A 15,927-nucleotide genomic window follows, 5' to 3' on the forward strand; every position below is an offset into this window, starting at 1 on the left:
ATTACACGACTACGGAATAGCAGTGCGGGTATTAATATCTCTTCCTAAGGAACGGGAAAATCTACTAATTACAGCAATAAGTCCCGATAAGGGGTTCCTTAAAACAAGTTTGACTAACTGTGCATTGGAAGGAGTTCAGTACCGCAACTTGGAACTCATGCACACCCACTTTGAAGACGCAGGTAAAAACTACGCCGGGTGTTTACTTTGGCAAATACACCGAAGGGGGAAACCACACGACAGATTAGCGACGACGACACGAATCAAAGACGGTACTAATTAGGGTAACCACAAACCTTCATTTCTAACGTTTCCGAGATGTTCAGATTTTGCAGACCAACCATCTAAGGTATGTTAGAAGTAAGAACGTTGAAAAGAGACTGCCTGCGCTAAAAATTTCAAATTGTCTTATCGATTTCCCTGATTTTTTTTTCACGGCGCTTTTCTAACGAGAGGAATCCTTAAATTGTGACGATTTTTTCCGATTCCCTAGTACGTAGCAGACCCTGTATTACCATATCGACACATGACTTTATAATGATATGCACACACGGATGTCCTTACAAATATTATTCCACGAAACGATAAATTGTATGTAAGTAAGATACGAGGAAATCATGTAACGCTGCAGTGGGAAGAGGGGAGAAAAAGCATACCTGCGTGCTGTTTAATTTTCTTTGAAATGTATTCGTAAACTTTTTACGCAACCTCCAATTTATAGAAGCTTTTTATATCTCAAAATGAAATCATTGCGCAAACTGATTCTACAAATAGTATCAGTCGATTTATTCAGCCACGTTTTTCAATGATAATCTATGTGATTACATTATTAACGAATTATGTATATAGACATAATCAGAGACGTAACTGATGAAGTATCACAAATTCTATTGTCAATCAAGCCAGAAGCCAGAGTTTATTGTCAAAATGAGTGCTTCTGTTAATATTTACAGGCATGAGTAAGGGGGGCCGAAGCTGTCTGTCACACTTTTTACGCTGTGACTTTCAGAATTTCTTTAAATAAAATTCGTTGAAATTTAGACACGATCTTTTACGCACATAAAGGAAATTCGTGGTTTTGTTCCAAAGTAAGTCTGAATAGTTTTTTCGAACCTTAAAAAAACTTACAGAATGAGACAACTTACCCTAAGACAGGTTTTAAATGACGAAAACCTTTGCACCTTTGTTTTCTTCTTTTTGTTTTCACGCATAAAAAACTCAGATTTTCAATATACACTTTTAAGCAATAATTCTTTTGTTAGTTGTATTTCTTTCTAGAAACCACGAAACGATTTATCTAAACTCCGAAAACGATAAAAAATTCGACTGAGATTCCGAACATTTAAAAAAATTGACACGCGAGAACTTACCGCAACACGTGATTTTGTTGAAACAATTGCATATCTAGCCAACCCGCTATTGAAATATCAAAAACATGTATGCATGTCGAATGAAAGCGTCAGGAATCGCCTTTCCGATTATCTTATTGCGAAATATCCCAATGCGGAAAAGAATATGAGAAAAAACATATTTAGAAGACGGAAAATAATCACTTGCCAGGTCCAATTTCAGTTTTTCAATTACTGCGAGACCGCGCGTATGATTCAACGACAACTTCAATACGTAGCGCTGCTCGTTTCGCCATCTAGCGGCGAAGATACGAACCATGTGACAACCAACCCGGTCTCCCCTAACATTGAAATTCAACACCACAGTGAAAATTGTTTCTAGGATGCCTACAATATTATTGACAATCATTAGAAGGATCATACTACCTAAGAGTTCATCGATATAGATTTAAACCAACTTCTGCCTCAAAATAGTTTTATAGACTTTTCACAGAATAATTATCATCTACGCCATCGACGCTCCGTATAACCGATTGTTCGGACTGAAGAATCTCTTATCCGCAAAAAGACCGAAATGATATGTGCCGTGAGGTAATCTTACCGACTGCAAGATGCCCAGGAAACTACATGACCATGAGCGCGGTCGGTAAATCAAAAAGGAATTCTAGTACCAACTTTCACCGATAACAGCGCCACCGGCAAACTTTTTGCCGACAAAATGTTGCGTGTGCGATCTACGAGTGCGGCGAGTCGATGGCAGTAGTTAATACGAGTTCGTCGATTCCCGAGCCGAACCGTAAGAAGACAGGAGGTTGTTTGTGTAATTTTAATCCGAAGTAGCGGTAAAGCGTCCGATCGAAAAGTGGATAAGCCTCGCATAGGTATTCGCGCGAAGTAAAATAGAATCCAGGCAATAACTGGGGGAATAATCGGTCGATCTGAGTCGGGAAAGTGTCAAATCTGAGCGAACGACTGCCGCGCAGTCGTCGTCCATTTCTGTCAGAGTGCAAGAGCCAACCAGGGACTGAGTTTTTGTCGTTTCGGATCGCAAAAGTGCGCTGCAGGGTGGCGCTCCCGTGGTTTTTCCATCCGATCTGTCTGACAGAGCAGAGAGACGAGACAAGACGAGACGAGAGACGATATAGTAATTATATTAATTACATAATATAGGAGGAATATATCGTCGGTGAAAAAATCGACGCGTGCTTTGACCATCGAATACACACCCTGTTTATCGTCGACGGCATTCCCATTGTGTTTAACAGTTATTAAATGTGTTGAGTTTGTGATTGTTTGTGACCGCCTCTCGTGCTGCTGCTGCTGCTGCAACCTAATACTAGACGATAACCAAGATAGACTATAAAGATGAGCAAGACCTGCGCTCGGTGTGACAAAACTGTCTATCCCATCGAGGAGCTGAAATGCCTCGACAAGGTGCGTTCTTTCGTTACTATAATACCTAAAATTTATTACAAATGCGTATAAACGATGTCGATAGTATTTTGTTTTCTCTACGTTCACTCGATCCCTATTTCTCTTTTCAATCTGGGCAAAGAGCTAGGCAGGCATATTGAACCTCTCCTTAGCCGGTGTATGTATAAGCCTCATTCATAGGCACGATAATTCGTAATCGCGTTCGTGATTGCATTTTCTTTTCTAACGTTGGCTTCCCTGCAGCAGACAACCGCTGCAGTTCTCTTTGATGCTTTAATTGAAACTTGACACTTGAGGATATTACGAGGATGAAAAGACTGAAGAGGAGACGGCGAATGAATATCTCGACGTTTACTTCATCTAGGTTACATATACCCTGTGTGCACTTCTTCGACTTTGCCGCCTTCTCTCTCTCTCTTTCTCTCTTTCGCTCGACTCGTTGTCTCATTTTCATATTATCTTCTTTTTAGCATCACCGGCTTTTTTTTCTCTATTTCCTTTTTTCATTCTCAAACGGGACACGAAATCTGAACCAACTAACGTATGGATTATAGGTGGATTGTTGTTTCTTGCACAACCAGGTATGTTGTTGCGGAGACCACGGATAGGATCGCGTAATTCGATACGGCATAAAGTCAGGAACAACCGACGATGAAATATATCCGCTGTTCGTTCACCGGCACGCGCGAGTCGCAACATTTTTTCCAAATTTCAATTTCAAAACTCTAGTAGTTGATCGCTGAGACAATTCTCAAAATCTCAACTTTGATCTAACTCGTATTTTGCAATATAACATATTCATTTGCCGAAAAAAATAAAGAAATTAGATGTAAAGTGAGGCTGAAATTAGTAACCTTATTCTATTAATAATTACGTTGCGAAAAAATCGTTCGTACTTTCACGTTTCGTTCTTCAGGAATGTCTGAAATTCAGTAAATTGTAATAAGGTAAAACGCATCCATATATTGAAAATTTTACTATTTCGAAGTCACTTTTAACTTTCATATATAGTAAACCCCCCCCCCCCTCCCTCCTCCCTGTGTGTTGTCACGTTACCGTTACTAACTTCAGTCTCACGATGTAAAAGCTTCCGAGCTTTAAGTGGGTGTCCTGATCGATTTTGACGTTGACGTATATATCTACAAATATCGAAGCTCGTATATCACATACGCGACAAAAGGCTTAAACAGCCTCATTCTATACGCAATTCGGAAGAAAAACACCCCAATATATCTTCATTTGACGCAAAAGTAGAGAAATGGCATGAATTTTACGAATTCAGTATTACGATATCGTAGAATCCGTGTCATTTCCTTATTTCTGCGTTAAATGAAAATCCATTGGAGTGTTTCTCGCGTTTGAGATGCGTGGACGTCAATATTTGGGCGTTATATGTCATGAAACCCGAAATCATGACACAACATTCGCGAAACGGTGAAAGATTCACTTTGTTGGCATCTTTATTCCCGGAAATTTTCTAACGTTCGTCTAATCGTCGGCGTGATAACACCTGGGTGTCGCGTTGTTCATGTTCTCACAAGTCGTAGATAATTCCCTACACACATCTTAAAATCGTTATGCAATACAGCTTGTATTACTAGAACAAGCCAGTAAAGCGAAACAATTGAAGAGAATAAAATTGTATTTTTTATATCAAGAATTCTTGGGAACAAATGACACGCAAAGAAGCTAATTCTATTTATAAAATTCTTATCATTTCAACGATGAGGAGCGGCGCTTTGTACGCTTTCTGACAAACGCGTACGTACAACATATCAACCAAGATTTGCAATCATCAACAGCTTCTTGATAATAGCGCACAACGATACCAAGCAAGTCAATTCCTCGATCATTACGTCCAGTAACAGCGTTATTCTCTACGAATAACAATAAGCCAAAGAGAAAAAACCATAAATCTACACTTGGCACTGGCCTTGTTATTGGCCGAGATACGATAAGCGGAAAAATGTTGGTGGACCGTTCGCTTTGTCGCTATCAGTCACCGTTATTCCCTCTTTCTCCTCTCGCGGTGCCAACATCCTGTATTCGTTCGATTAATTTCTACTCTATTCTCTCGTATCTAAATTTTATTTTCCTCAATCGCCTGTAAAAACCTTTTCCTTTCTCACTTCAACAAACCTTATGAAACATCGAGGAAACCCCGGTTGCACCAATCAATTGTTTTGTCTAACAGACATACGATAAAAGGAAGTCTGACACAATCCTGACGGAAGTTGAGGAAAATCCAAGAAAGAAATTAAGCTGAAACTAGCGGCCACTATGACTGCTCTAGAAAATTGTTGCATTCGAATTTCAAACTTCTAGATTTGAAAACGAATTTAGAAATGACCACCGAACTTGACTATAATTCACTCGCTCAGGGGATGGCCGTTGCAAAATAGTTAAAAATTGTTTACCGCTAATTCACGTACCGAGATCTACCTGATGATCGAAAAAATTGTACACGAGTTTTTACGCTGGCTGAAGGAAAATCGCAAATTATTTTCTCACACTTAAACGTTTCTTTCTTTCTCGTTTCTTGTTAATTCTAAGTTTTTTTTTTTGCTTTATCTATGCCCAACGCCTACATCATGGAAAACGTTTGTTTATTTATTATTCCCTATTCTCCTGGGTTGCAAACATTCGTTAACACGATGGATCGAACTTATAGTCAAAAATACTATCAAATTCCATCGTTAATTTAAATTCTTTCAAATTGTTGTACAGTTTTCTCAAATACTGTGTAGAAAATATTTTTGTTACCTTGTTTGGTTATTATAGGATTGTATTTAGTTAACTGTAATATATTATCTTTATTTTATTTTATGTGTTTAATTTAACTCGATTAACCCTTTTTCTTTTTCGTTATTTACGTATTTTCTTTTGTTTTTTCTTTTCAGACATGGCACAAACAGTGTTTTAAATGTCAGGGTTGCGGTATGACCCTGAACATGCGAACATACAAGGGCTTCAACAAGCAGCCATATTGCGAGGCGTAAGTTCTTAATAATTAAAAAGAAAAATTAACGAAATAACATAAAATATTACATATAACAAACTGCTCTCAGTATAAAAAAGAAATAACCAAAACCCTAATATTCATTTTACACTGGAACCATTAACAGCCAAAAACCACCCTTCACAGAACCATTAATTACTCATTCTTTCAACTTAATTCACATTTTATACTCTCAGCCGCATATAATTACGTATGCATGCATTAAATCGTCTACGAATTCTTTATCAATATTATCTAAGACAAATAACACTCGTGCTTCAAGTAAAGCAAGTCTTTAACAAAGATGAAAAAAATCTATAAACTACCGTAATAATTGTTTCTTGTTTTTCATCGTTGAGTCGTTATATATAGATCTATAGTATAGTAATTAATAATAAGGCGATGTCCTGTATCATAGGAAAATTAACTGCACGTGAATGTTAATTTTGCGTTACACGGACGAACATCAATGCGAAATACTTATGAATACTGTGAAAAAAAGCACAGTAGTCAAATTATTTCAACGGGGAGTGCCGAGGGGGGAGCGTGACAGAGGTTTGGCGCTTCTCTGTGAAAAACTCCCGACACTCGCACGCGTTCTTATCATCTTTACAACAGAGATAGTGATAAATGCCAATGTATTCTCTGCACAAATTGCTTCTATTATCTCCGAGCGCCGGAGTAATATTTTCTTTTTTTTTTTTTTTATATATATAAAAAATTACACGTAAATATACTGTTTATATCACGCTGTGATAATAAAATCACTTGTCAATTAAAGAATTTTCATCTCTAATCCAAATTCAATTCACACGTATTTATATTCAGCTGAAAAACGAATGAGATAAAAATGTTTTGGGATATATAGCAGAACCGAAAGTTTAATTGATATGATCTGACTGGCCAGCAGCTTCACTGTGACGAGTGAATTTCTTCCTTTTTCAGTCTCTTGAGATTCATTCTTACCTTACATAATTCGCATGTTCAAATAACGCTAAATTGCGATTTTGAAGCTTAAAAAATTAAAGAAAAAAACCTAGATTCGAGTATATAGGTGCAAATCTGGTTCGTATATTCAACAGTGTGATGGCAAATGTTCATACACACACATACACACACTTATACATATACAAACGATACCTTTTTTCGAGCTCTTACCATACAAGAGAGACTAGGTCACGGCGAGAGGCTTGCGCAATGCATTGTATGTACATTATGTACATTTACATACATACACATGTGCGGCAAAACTAGGCCCCGTTATAGTTCACCTACCCGATTAAATTTGCGATTTCGATATATATATTATATATGTATCTACGATATGAATGAATATGTATGAATGTATGATATAACATGCAATATATATATATACATATTATGTACACATTTTCAATGTTCATGCATAATAATTTATTCGCACACTAAAGGCTTATAAACGCGGCGGTAAACTTACAAGTAGCTATTATACTGTGTATTGTAATGCCTATTTGTACGATTCACATTTGACCTTATAACACTCTGGCCTATACATATATACATATATACATATATATCTATATACCTATATATATATATATATCATATAATGTGTACGATATGCCTATTTTATAATCTGTATTATAAGACAAAAGTCGAAGCACAATCGATACAATTACGTCAGGATCTTTCGAAAGAGGAAAGAAAGAAAAAAAAAATTGTCCTCAAATACACTCCGATGAATCATGCAGAGTCCGTATCCTGACGTATAACCATGTCTATATATATATATAGTTAATAACGTTATACATACATGTCACACAATAAGTTGATCAGATTTGCGACGATTAATTGTTTACGAGGAATGTTGTTTGCGCAGTATTTGAAACGAATAATACCCGTTTATACACGTAGCAATATTTATGATATATATATATATGATGACTGCGAGGAGAAGCGAAATCCGCCGAGACTGATTTATTATCAGAATATCTTTTTGATCGGACATCGAATTTTCGAATATTATTTGAAACCGTTTTATCATGTACACACATACTTTTATTGATCATCTCATTAAATACTTTTTATAACAAAACTAAATCTGCTGAATTTCTCTGCAGTCGCCATTATAATTCAATCGTTCGTTTATCGACAATTTATAGTAAAACAACGAATTACTGCGTTGAAATATCTGCGGAGGAATTTAACCGAAAAGAACTAGTCGAAAGAAAGGAAATATAACCGCGCGTCGTGAGATTGTAGGAGAAAGTGATTTCTCTATAGTTTAAAATACATAGATGATTGCATATACCTGTAATACAGTATACCCTGAACAATGGTTATACGTGCAAATTTATTGCAGGCTAACTATTACATTATACATCACCCAAAATTATATATATATACATTTATTGAGAATTTAAACTTGATTGATTAACAGTTGAGAAAAAAATAATCAACATGGAATATTTTCTCTATTCGTACGATAAAAATACTACAGTTTATAAAAAAAGGCAATAACACCGAACGACCGAAAAACGTTATACGGAAATAATAAAGATAAAGAGAGCGACAGAGGAATCCACTCATATACTGTAACAGACGAATCTATGACATAATGAAAAAAAAAAATTGATAAAAAGAAAAACATGTCATGCACATTTAACTTGCTGCAGTAATCCATATTGCCAATAAAATTTATATTATTTAAAATATGAACGAGCTATACATATAATATCGTCATTATGATTTGTGAATAGGATATTATTAATGTCTGAAGCATCTGTTACATTTTTAAACGTTAAACACACACATTACTCTATGTAACTACTTATCCTTCTTGGCTTCTCTTCTCCGTTTCTTTCGCAATTGCGTATAATGTAAACCCAACTTAGTTATCCGTATGCTTGTAGAATATACGTGTAATTTATACTCTGTATGTACCATGTATAGTTCTAACATATTGTGGTTCTAACAGCATCATGACTAGTCTTTACTTAAATTGTTAACTTCCGGCTTACGTTCGGTTATATATATATATGTTCGGGTAAAACTGTGCTACAGATGATGACGTAGCGTGTAATACGTACGAAAGTTCTTCTTATCTCTCGATTACGTTGACACATGTGCATAAAATAGTACGTAACCGGATTTGTGTACCGGGGTTAACCGTCAGACTAAAGTTAGTAACGTTAGCGTAACGAAACTTTGGCAAAACAATTACTATTTTGCAATTTTCCATATTTTTTTTATTTTCCCAAGCGTAAATCATTGCAATAACGTTACTAACGTCAGTCTCGTCGGAAACCAAAGACGTCCCCCTCCCCCTTTGTAATTATAAATACTTTCCAGTTCCAGTCATTCATAAAATGCGAGCTTGTATATCACATTCCAAACGTATAATCGCATGTAGATGCGAGAAAGTCTCCTGCAAGCCACATTTGCGTACAACAAAAATTGTTAGCTTCAAGTTGAGTATACAAGTATGTATACATATACGTATTAAAAGTTGCGCGGGGTGACGTCATACCGCGGTGTTACGATGATTCATCAATTGTCACGATGAATGACGAGGATTTCCAGACACACCCACAAAATGAAAGTTCTCCAACTGCTGATGAAAAAATAAAATAGGTGTATAAATAGGAGAGATACATAGATAAAGATAAGATTTTATTACAAGCTGCACGACCTATTTTAAAACTTCGTTTTTATAAATGGATGATAATTGATAGGCGATTATAATAATCAGATTTATATTTTTCTTGAATAGTTAGTTTCAAAGATTAATTTTTGTACGTAAGATTTCGATTGATTCGCGGCCTAAATTTGCGCCAATGATCATCGCGGATCTCGTTGAACCAAACACAGATGTTTATCTTGAATTCGAAAGCGGAAAGAAATTCCTGGAACTTGTTGATACCATTGTGATGAAATTAGAATTACTAACAAATTCAAGCATAAGTATTGCTGGTACTCGAATCGCAGGTGTAGGTATATAGAAAAGCACTTGAATTTCCCGTAATTAACGTTCGTTCGTTCAATCCTAAAATTTCCGCCTTTATCGTATCGCCTCTCTCTTTTCGCCAACTAAACGATCGGAAATTTTTATTTCAGATTTTAACGGCGTGAACTAATCACTCTGATACATGTACTTATACACATGCCGTTCCATGCATAGAGTATACACCAATTTCTTGAAAATATTCACGGTATAATAATCCGTGGTTATCATATTTAAGCTATATTATAGTAAAAATCGTTCGTAATAAATGCGCTTTAATTATCAGTTTATCCATAGAAATATTTCGATTACGGTTAATAAATATTTCTCAAAACGTTAAACGCGGATTTTACTTGAGAGCCTGCGTATCGCTTTGTTTTATAAATGTAAATCCAATGAAGTTGAAGCTGGCAGCCAACCAAGGTTAGCAGCCAAACGTGTTAAACTTTTTTGGAAATGGGAAAATGCAGTTCAGTTTTATCCTCGTAATTCTATAAAACTATTGGGGATTCAAAGTGTTTGAAAAAAAAATTTGATTTTTGGACTTTACTTATTCTCTTATTCGATTGAACATTTGAACCTTTGGTTGTTAATTTCGACTGCTAGCTTCAGCCATATTTAACGAAAAAATAACGCACCTATATTTATAATGAATTTGTGCAATCATGCATCGAAATTCGATGATTATAGCGAATAACGTACGTTGTAAATGAAACTTCCGCGTGTAGATTTTTCACTAAAACAATAAACAGCAGCTGTTCAAGCTAGTTTATCTTTACACGGTATACAAAGTTTCATAAATCGCGATACGACCGCTGATTGTCACGCGGTTTATAAAAGTATACCTAATCCTAAATTAGGTTAAATGTAAACGTATTTAGATAGTATAAAACATACTGCAAGATGATTACGACGACATCGTTCGTACGTCATCGAGCAAGTGGCATATAAGGTAGAAATAAAACTTCTGCCCAAATATATATTGTTCAATATAATTTAAAGTACTAATACAGATAGGCGCGTGACGTAAATACGCAAGGTATAATGTCTCCGTTGAACATTCAATCTAACGCCTTAACCTGCTCCCGATAAGGAAGCAGAGCGACGATAAAACGCCTCGTGACGTAATATATGATGCACGTAATACTACGTTATACGTAATTGCAATTATACGTACACTTATATTAGATTCAAGCCCCGTATAAATTGACTGCGGAGAAAATAATAAATTTAATAAAATTCAACATAAATTACTTATATTTAATAATACATTACTTTACGCAGACTAGAAACCAAGAAATAATTTTTACTCGATGCAATTCTACAAAAATTATCACGATAATATCGAATTATGATCATCCTTTGTACAGAAATATTCCAAGTTAATTTATCGGAGAACTGGTTCAATTTCAACTGTTAACGCACCTCTTACTTCTCAGATTATTATTTATAAAAATCAACCTTATCATTTTCTCTCAAACTTCTTTTTGAGTTTAATCTATTTGCTTAACCACAAATCACGTTTATTTTTTTTTTGGAAGGTAGAATTTGAGACAAATTCTCAATGACGTTGAATTTTTCTTAACGTATACATAATGCATTATATTCTATGAGTGAAATTCATTTTCTCACCTCTCGTTTTCTCCCTTCTTTGGGTCACGGAATAATCGTGCATACACAAATTACGCCGAACAACCTGCCAATTTGCATTAGAATTGTCATGGAATTTCATGGTTACGGTGGATCGAGCAGACATTGTTGAAAATAATTTCCCACGAGGGGGCAATTGCCGTGCAGAGAACGGTGGAGAATGATCATTGCCCGTGAACAAACGAAAGTGAATTATACGAACACTCGAGCCGGCGTGTCGCGTAACTATATACGGGGTGTCCGATTGTATTCGATCTCGATATTCTCCAGCGAGGAGAGAAACTTGAAAAAGAAAGCTGTATAACGGTAGAACATGTGGTGGAAAAGAAAAGTAGCGAAGATAATTGAAACGACCCGTGAAAAGTTGTCTCACTTTCTACACCGATTGAAAAAGTATCATCCAACTATAAAATTTTTTACTATTCTCTTACTTTTTGTCGGGTTTTGTTCTGCAGTCACATACCAAAAGCAAAGGCGACGACGATGGCTGAGACGCCGGAGCTGAAACGCATAGCTGAAAACACGAAGATCCAAAGCAACGTAAAGTATCACGCCGAATTTGAAAAGGCTAAGGGAAAATTCACCCAAGTTGCCGACGATCCGGAAACACTGAGAATTAAACAGAACAGCAAAATCATATCGAACGTTGCCTATCACGGAGAACTTCAGAAGAAGGCGATAATGGAACAGAAGAGAACAACAACCGGGGAAAACGGAGAACAAATCGGTGAGTTTTTCGATTTTTGAGATATGATAATAAAGAGAAAAAACAAAACGCAGAGGAAATGCGAAGAAAGCGATGAAATCCAGATGAAAAATAAGATAATTGCAAAGATTTTTCTTACTTTCAGAACATGTGCCTGGTTTATTTATTTTTTTTTTTTCATCATTTCATATAATCATGTGATTTCTATATCTGATTTCATCTATCAACCCGTTTACGAGTTGTCATCTTTGTACAGAAGATAAAAATTAATGGGATGGGACGAGAGTGACATCGTATAAAATCGTTTCTTAAAAATGATAGAAAAAAATATTACTCTTCTATTTTTTTGTTTTTTTATCATCTCCATACGTCTTAGCCGATGTATTCTGCAACAAATGCGAATTTAGTATGAGAAATTGTAAAATTCGCACATCGAAGCATCGAAATCCTTACAAAATCTTAAGATGACAGCAAAATTATAGTCGGTTATTAGCCTGCGGGACGAGGGTTCGGAATTTCTAATCCAATTTTTCACCGTCACCCCGTGTACCGGAATCAGCGAGTGAAGAAGGCAGGCGATGACTGCGACCCTGACCCTTTTTTCATCTCCAGAGTACGTCGTCGAATACGAAGAGATGCCGCCACCCGCACCGCTGAACTCGAACACTCTACCTCCGCCATCCGCAATCTCTCCGGTCCAGCGAGCCCCGGGAAGGATCGCCGACTACGATCCGCTCAACGAGGCAACCCCGAGTCCCTACTCGGCTCGACAAGCAGCGACGACGGTCATTTACACGAGTGACAAAGGCGCAGGTAATTTCATCTTTTTGCTGCATTGCTCACAATTTTTATGTCAAAGTTTGAAACGTAGATGAAATGTGGTTCGTATCTTAACATCAAATATTCGAGGATATTGGAAATGGATATTTGCGTATTTCCAGGTGCAAATAACGATTGTGAAATTAAAAATTTTTTACTTCACCTCAGTGGCTGAAGTTTTAATTATTCTATTATTTTTCTAATATCTGCAGATGAAACGATTACTTTAAAAGTATAAGAATTTCGTACCAAAGGAATTAACAAAATCGACCAGTTTTGCGATTGTATAATAGGAAAGGTATTTTAATAGCGCGCGATATACTATTTTTTAGTTTTTATTCTTTGGTCTTTTCTTAGGAGTAAAAAATTTTCAAGGCACATATTGCCTGTGGCGAACTACCATTCTTTGAAAACAACCTTTTTTCGGGATCGTTATAGCTGAAGCCAAAACTGTCTTCAATGATTAATTTTCTACTTCGGCAATGTTTGAGCGACAATTATAGGTTCGTTTCCTTTTTTTCTGTGAACAAAAATGGAATCAATCTTCTCTATCACGTGTTTGAAAATTATTAACTTACCACTGATATATTTATAACAGAACTGTCGATTTTATTGCACATTATTCTTCTACTATTCTTTTTCCACAACTTCGAAATCTTCAAGTGCAAAAAATGTAGCATTTACTTGAATAATCGACAACAATTCAAAACGAATGTTATACAAGAAGCATAACAGTTAGCTTCCAGCTGTCACTATCTCAGCTTCAGGAAGTTTCATTGAAACCGCAATACTGCGGTAAAAGTCTAATACGTCTGACTTGATTGTACCTACGACGTTTATTCTCAGCATACTTTATTTCCCCCCTGCAATTATTGAGGTGTGTAAATTTTCTGTTTTCACAGTGACGAATCCGCCGACTCGTAAAATCGGATCGGTAGCTGATATAGACCCGGTCAACGAATACTATGGATCGTTGACACCCGGGTCGAACAATAATCACGTACAACCGCCAATGCAGCCACCGTCGACGACGGCCAACAGTGGGGTGAGCCACGAGTTTCAACATTATTACAATTTGTGATGTTCAGGATTTTAACAACACGAGATTCTCGACTGCTCCTCGTCCGAAAATGAAATCCATAAAAAATGCAGTCAAGAATGAATAAAAAATTTAATTCTGGCTTTAAAAGAAATATTTCATTCGACAGGACAGTCTCTTGAATTTGCGAAAACGTTTTTATCATATATTTTTTACATACGTTTAATCAAGTTATCAATTCGGCTAACATAACATAGGAAACAAACGAATCAGATAACACACTGTACGGTGTAATAATGTACCAATTTGCTATTTTTAGCGCGTCTATAAGGCCATGTACGATTACGAGGCGCAAGACGAGGATGAAGTCAGTTTCTTGGACGGTGACCTGATCGTAAATTGCACAGCGATTGACGAAGGTTGGATGACTGGATTCGTACAGCGTACGGGTCGCCAGGGAATGCTTCCAGCGAACTACGTCGAGCCTGCACAGATCTAGTGTTTAAATGTGAACGTTCCCTTCCGTTTTATGCTGTGAAATACGAAACTTCGGCTCCTAGGTTCAATATCGTGTCTTAGATTTTTTTTCAGCTTATTTTCCACATTTACTCTCTTAGGAAAAAAATCCCGGAAATAAGAGAAATCCAATGATAAATTTCCTTCCAAACTTGAGGTGAGAAAAAAAGAAATCTCCCACACGATCGTCTTTCAATTGTTTGATGCGCGTTAAATTAATGAAAAAATTATTGCGCCTACCTTTAATCTGATTATATTACATTCCGTACGCAACCATGTACACAACTAGCATTGCTTGTCTTGACTTTTTGTACAATTGAATCGAGAAAGAAAGAAAACAGAAAAACGATTCAACACAATTCTATCCGAGTAGTAAATTTTTAATCATTCAGGATACAATCGTAGGGATTGTATGATATTTCTGCACGAAAAAAATTATGTACTTGTTGCGCATTCTGTTTAATTCTGTATTCCTTACTTTTTTCTTCTTTTTAATATTACTTGTAAAAAAAGCGATGCAAATGATAACTCGCTAAAACCTATCTTGGGACCAAAACGAGCTTTTATACTACGATATTCCTAAAAACGGACACTTATGCATTTGCATATTACTAAACTAGGTAGAGGTACTACATACGTAAATGCAGTAAACAAATACAAAAAAATTATGCAACTGGCATTGGTGAAGGGAAATTTTTTGACCCATTTTTTATTCCGCTGATATTCAAACTCGAGAAGGTTATACACTTGACAGGAACTTCCGTATCTTGCCTGGGCCACTCCCTTCACGGGCTCTTTAAAACGTCTATTTCATTCCATAGGTAGATACACAATATAGTGTGTATATATATATATATCTAAACAAATATGGATGTATGTATATACTTATACATATTACACACATATAGATAATTCTATCGTCGTATAAAACTGAGAGTTTTTTTTATTGAGTTTTTTTTTCTTCTTTCGAGTGTATGTATTTACATTGGCGTCAAATATGAAACCGTTAAACTGTTTTGCGGTATCATTTCGAAAATCGTATATTTCATAATGAAAAGAGCATTGAATTTTAGATATCACCAATTGAATTGACGGTCACGACAAATTGTACCACTTGATTTCAATTTTTTTTTTTTCTAACCGTTTGAAACAAGCTTGTTGATATTAATCTTATTATCATTATTGTTGTTATTATTATTATTACTATTGTTACTGTACGCAACGAGTATCCATCATGAACGGGCCTATATAAGCCGTACTTAATTCGTCTCACAATGTCTCACATCAATTTTGCGTTATTATAAGGCAAAAAAGTGAATTCGGCAACCTGCGGTGACCGAATTGGAGATTATAAGCTGTAGAATATTTATTCAAAGTGGTAATGGGTACCGAATGGCACGCTTACACGAAAGAACACGTAAATACGTCCATCGC

The 15,927-nt window shown here is 36.1% G+C and overlaps 1 protein-coding gene across 1 annotated transcript; it reads left to right on the forward strand.

The window, feature by feature from the left end:
- Positions 1-2,116: 2,116 nt before the first annotated feature.
- Positions 2,117-15,150, forward strand: LOC124405333 (LIM and SH3 domain protein Lasp). Its single transcript, XM_046880144.1, has 6 exons — positions 2,117-2,783; positions 5,684-5,778; positions 11,869-12,140; positions 12,732-12,932; positions 13,841-13,983; positions 14,297-15,150. The coding sequence occupies exons 1-6, from the start codon at positions 2,715-2,717 to the stop codon at positions 14,474-14,476; spliced, it is 960 nt and encodes a 319-aa protein (XP_046736100.1). The 5' UTR covers positions 2,117-2,714; the 3' UTR covers positions 14,477-15,150.
- The last annotated feature ends 777 nt before the right edge of the window (positions 15,151-15,927 follow it).

This window comes from Diprion similis, chromosome 4 (genome assembly GCF_021155765.1).
Source record: "Diprion similis isolate iyDipSimi1 chromosome 4, iyDipSimi1.1, whole genome shotgun sequence".
Lineage (NCBI taxonomy): Eukaryota > Metazoa > Arthropoda > Insecta > Hymenoptera > Diprionidae > Diprion > Diprion similis.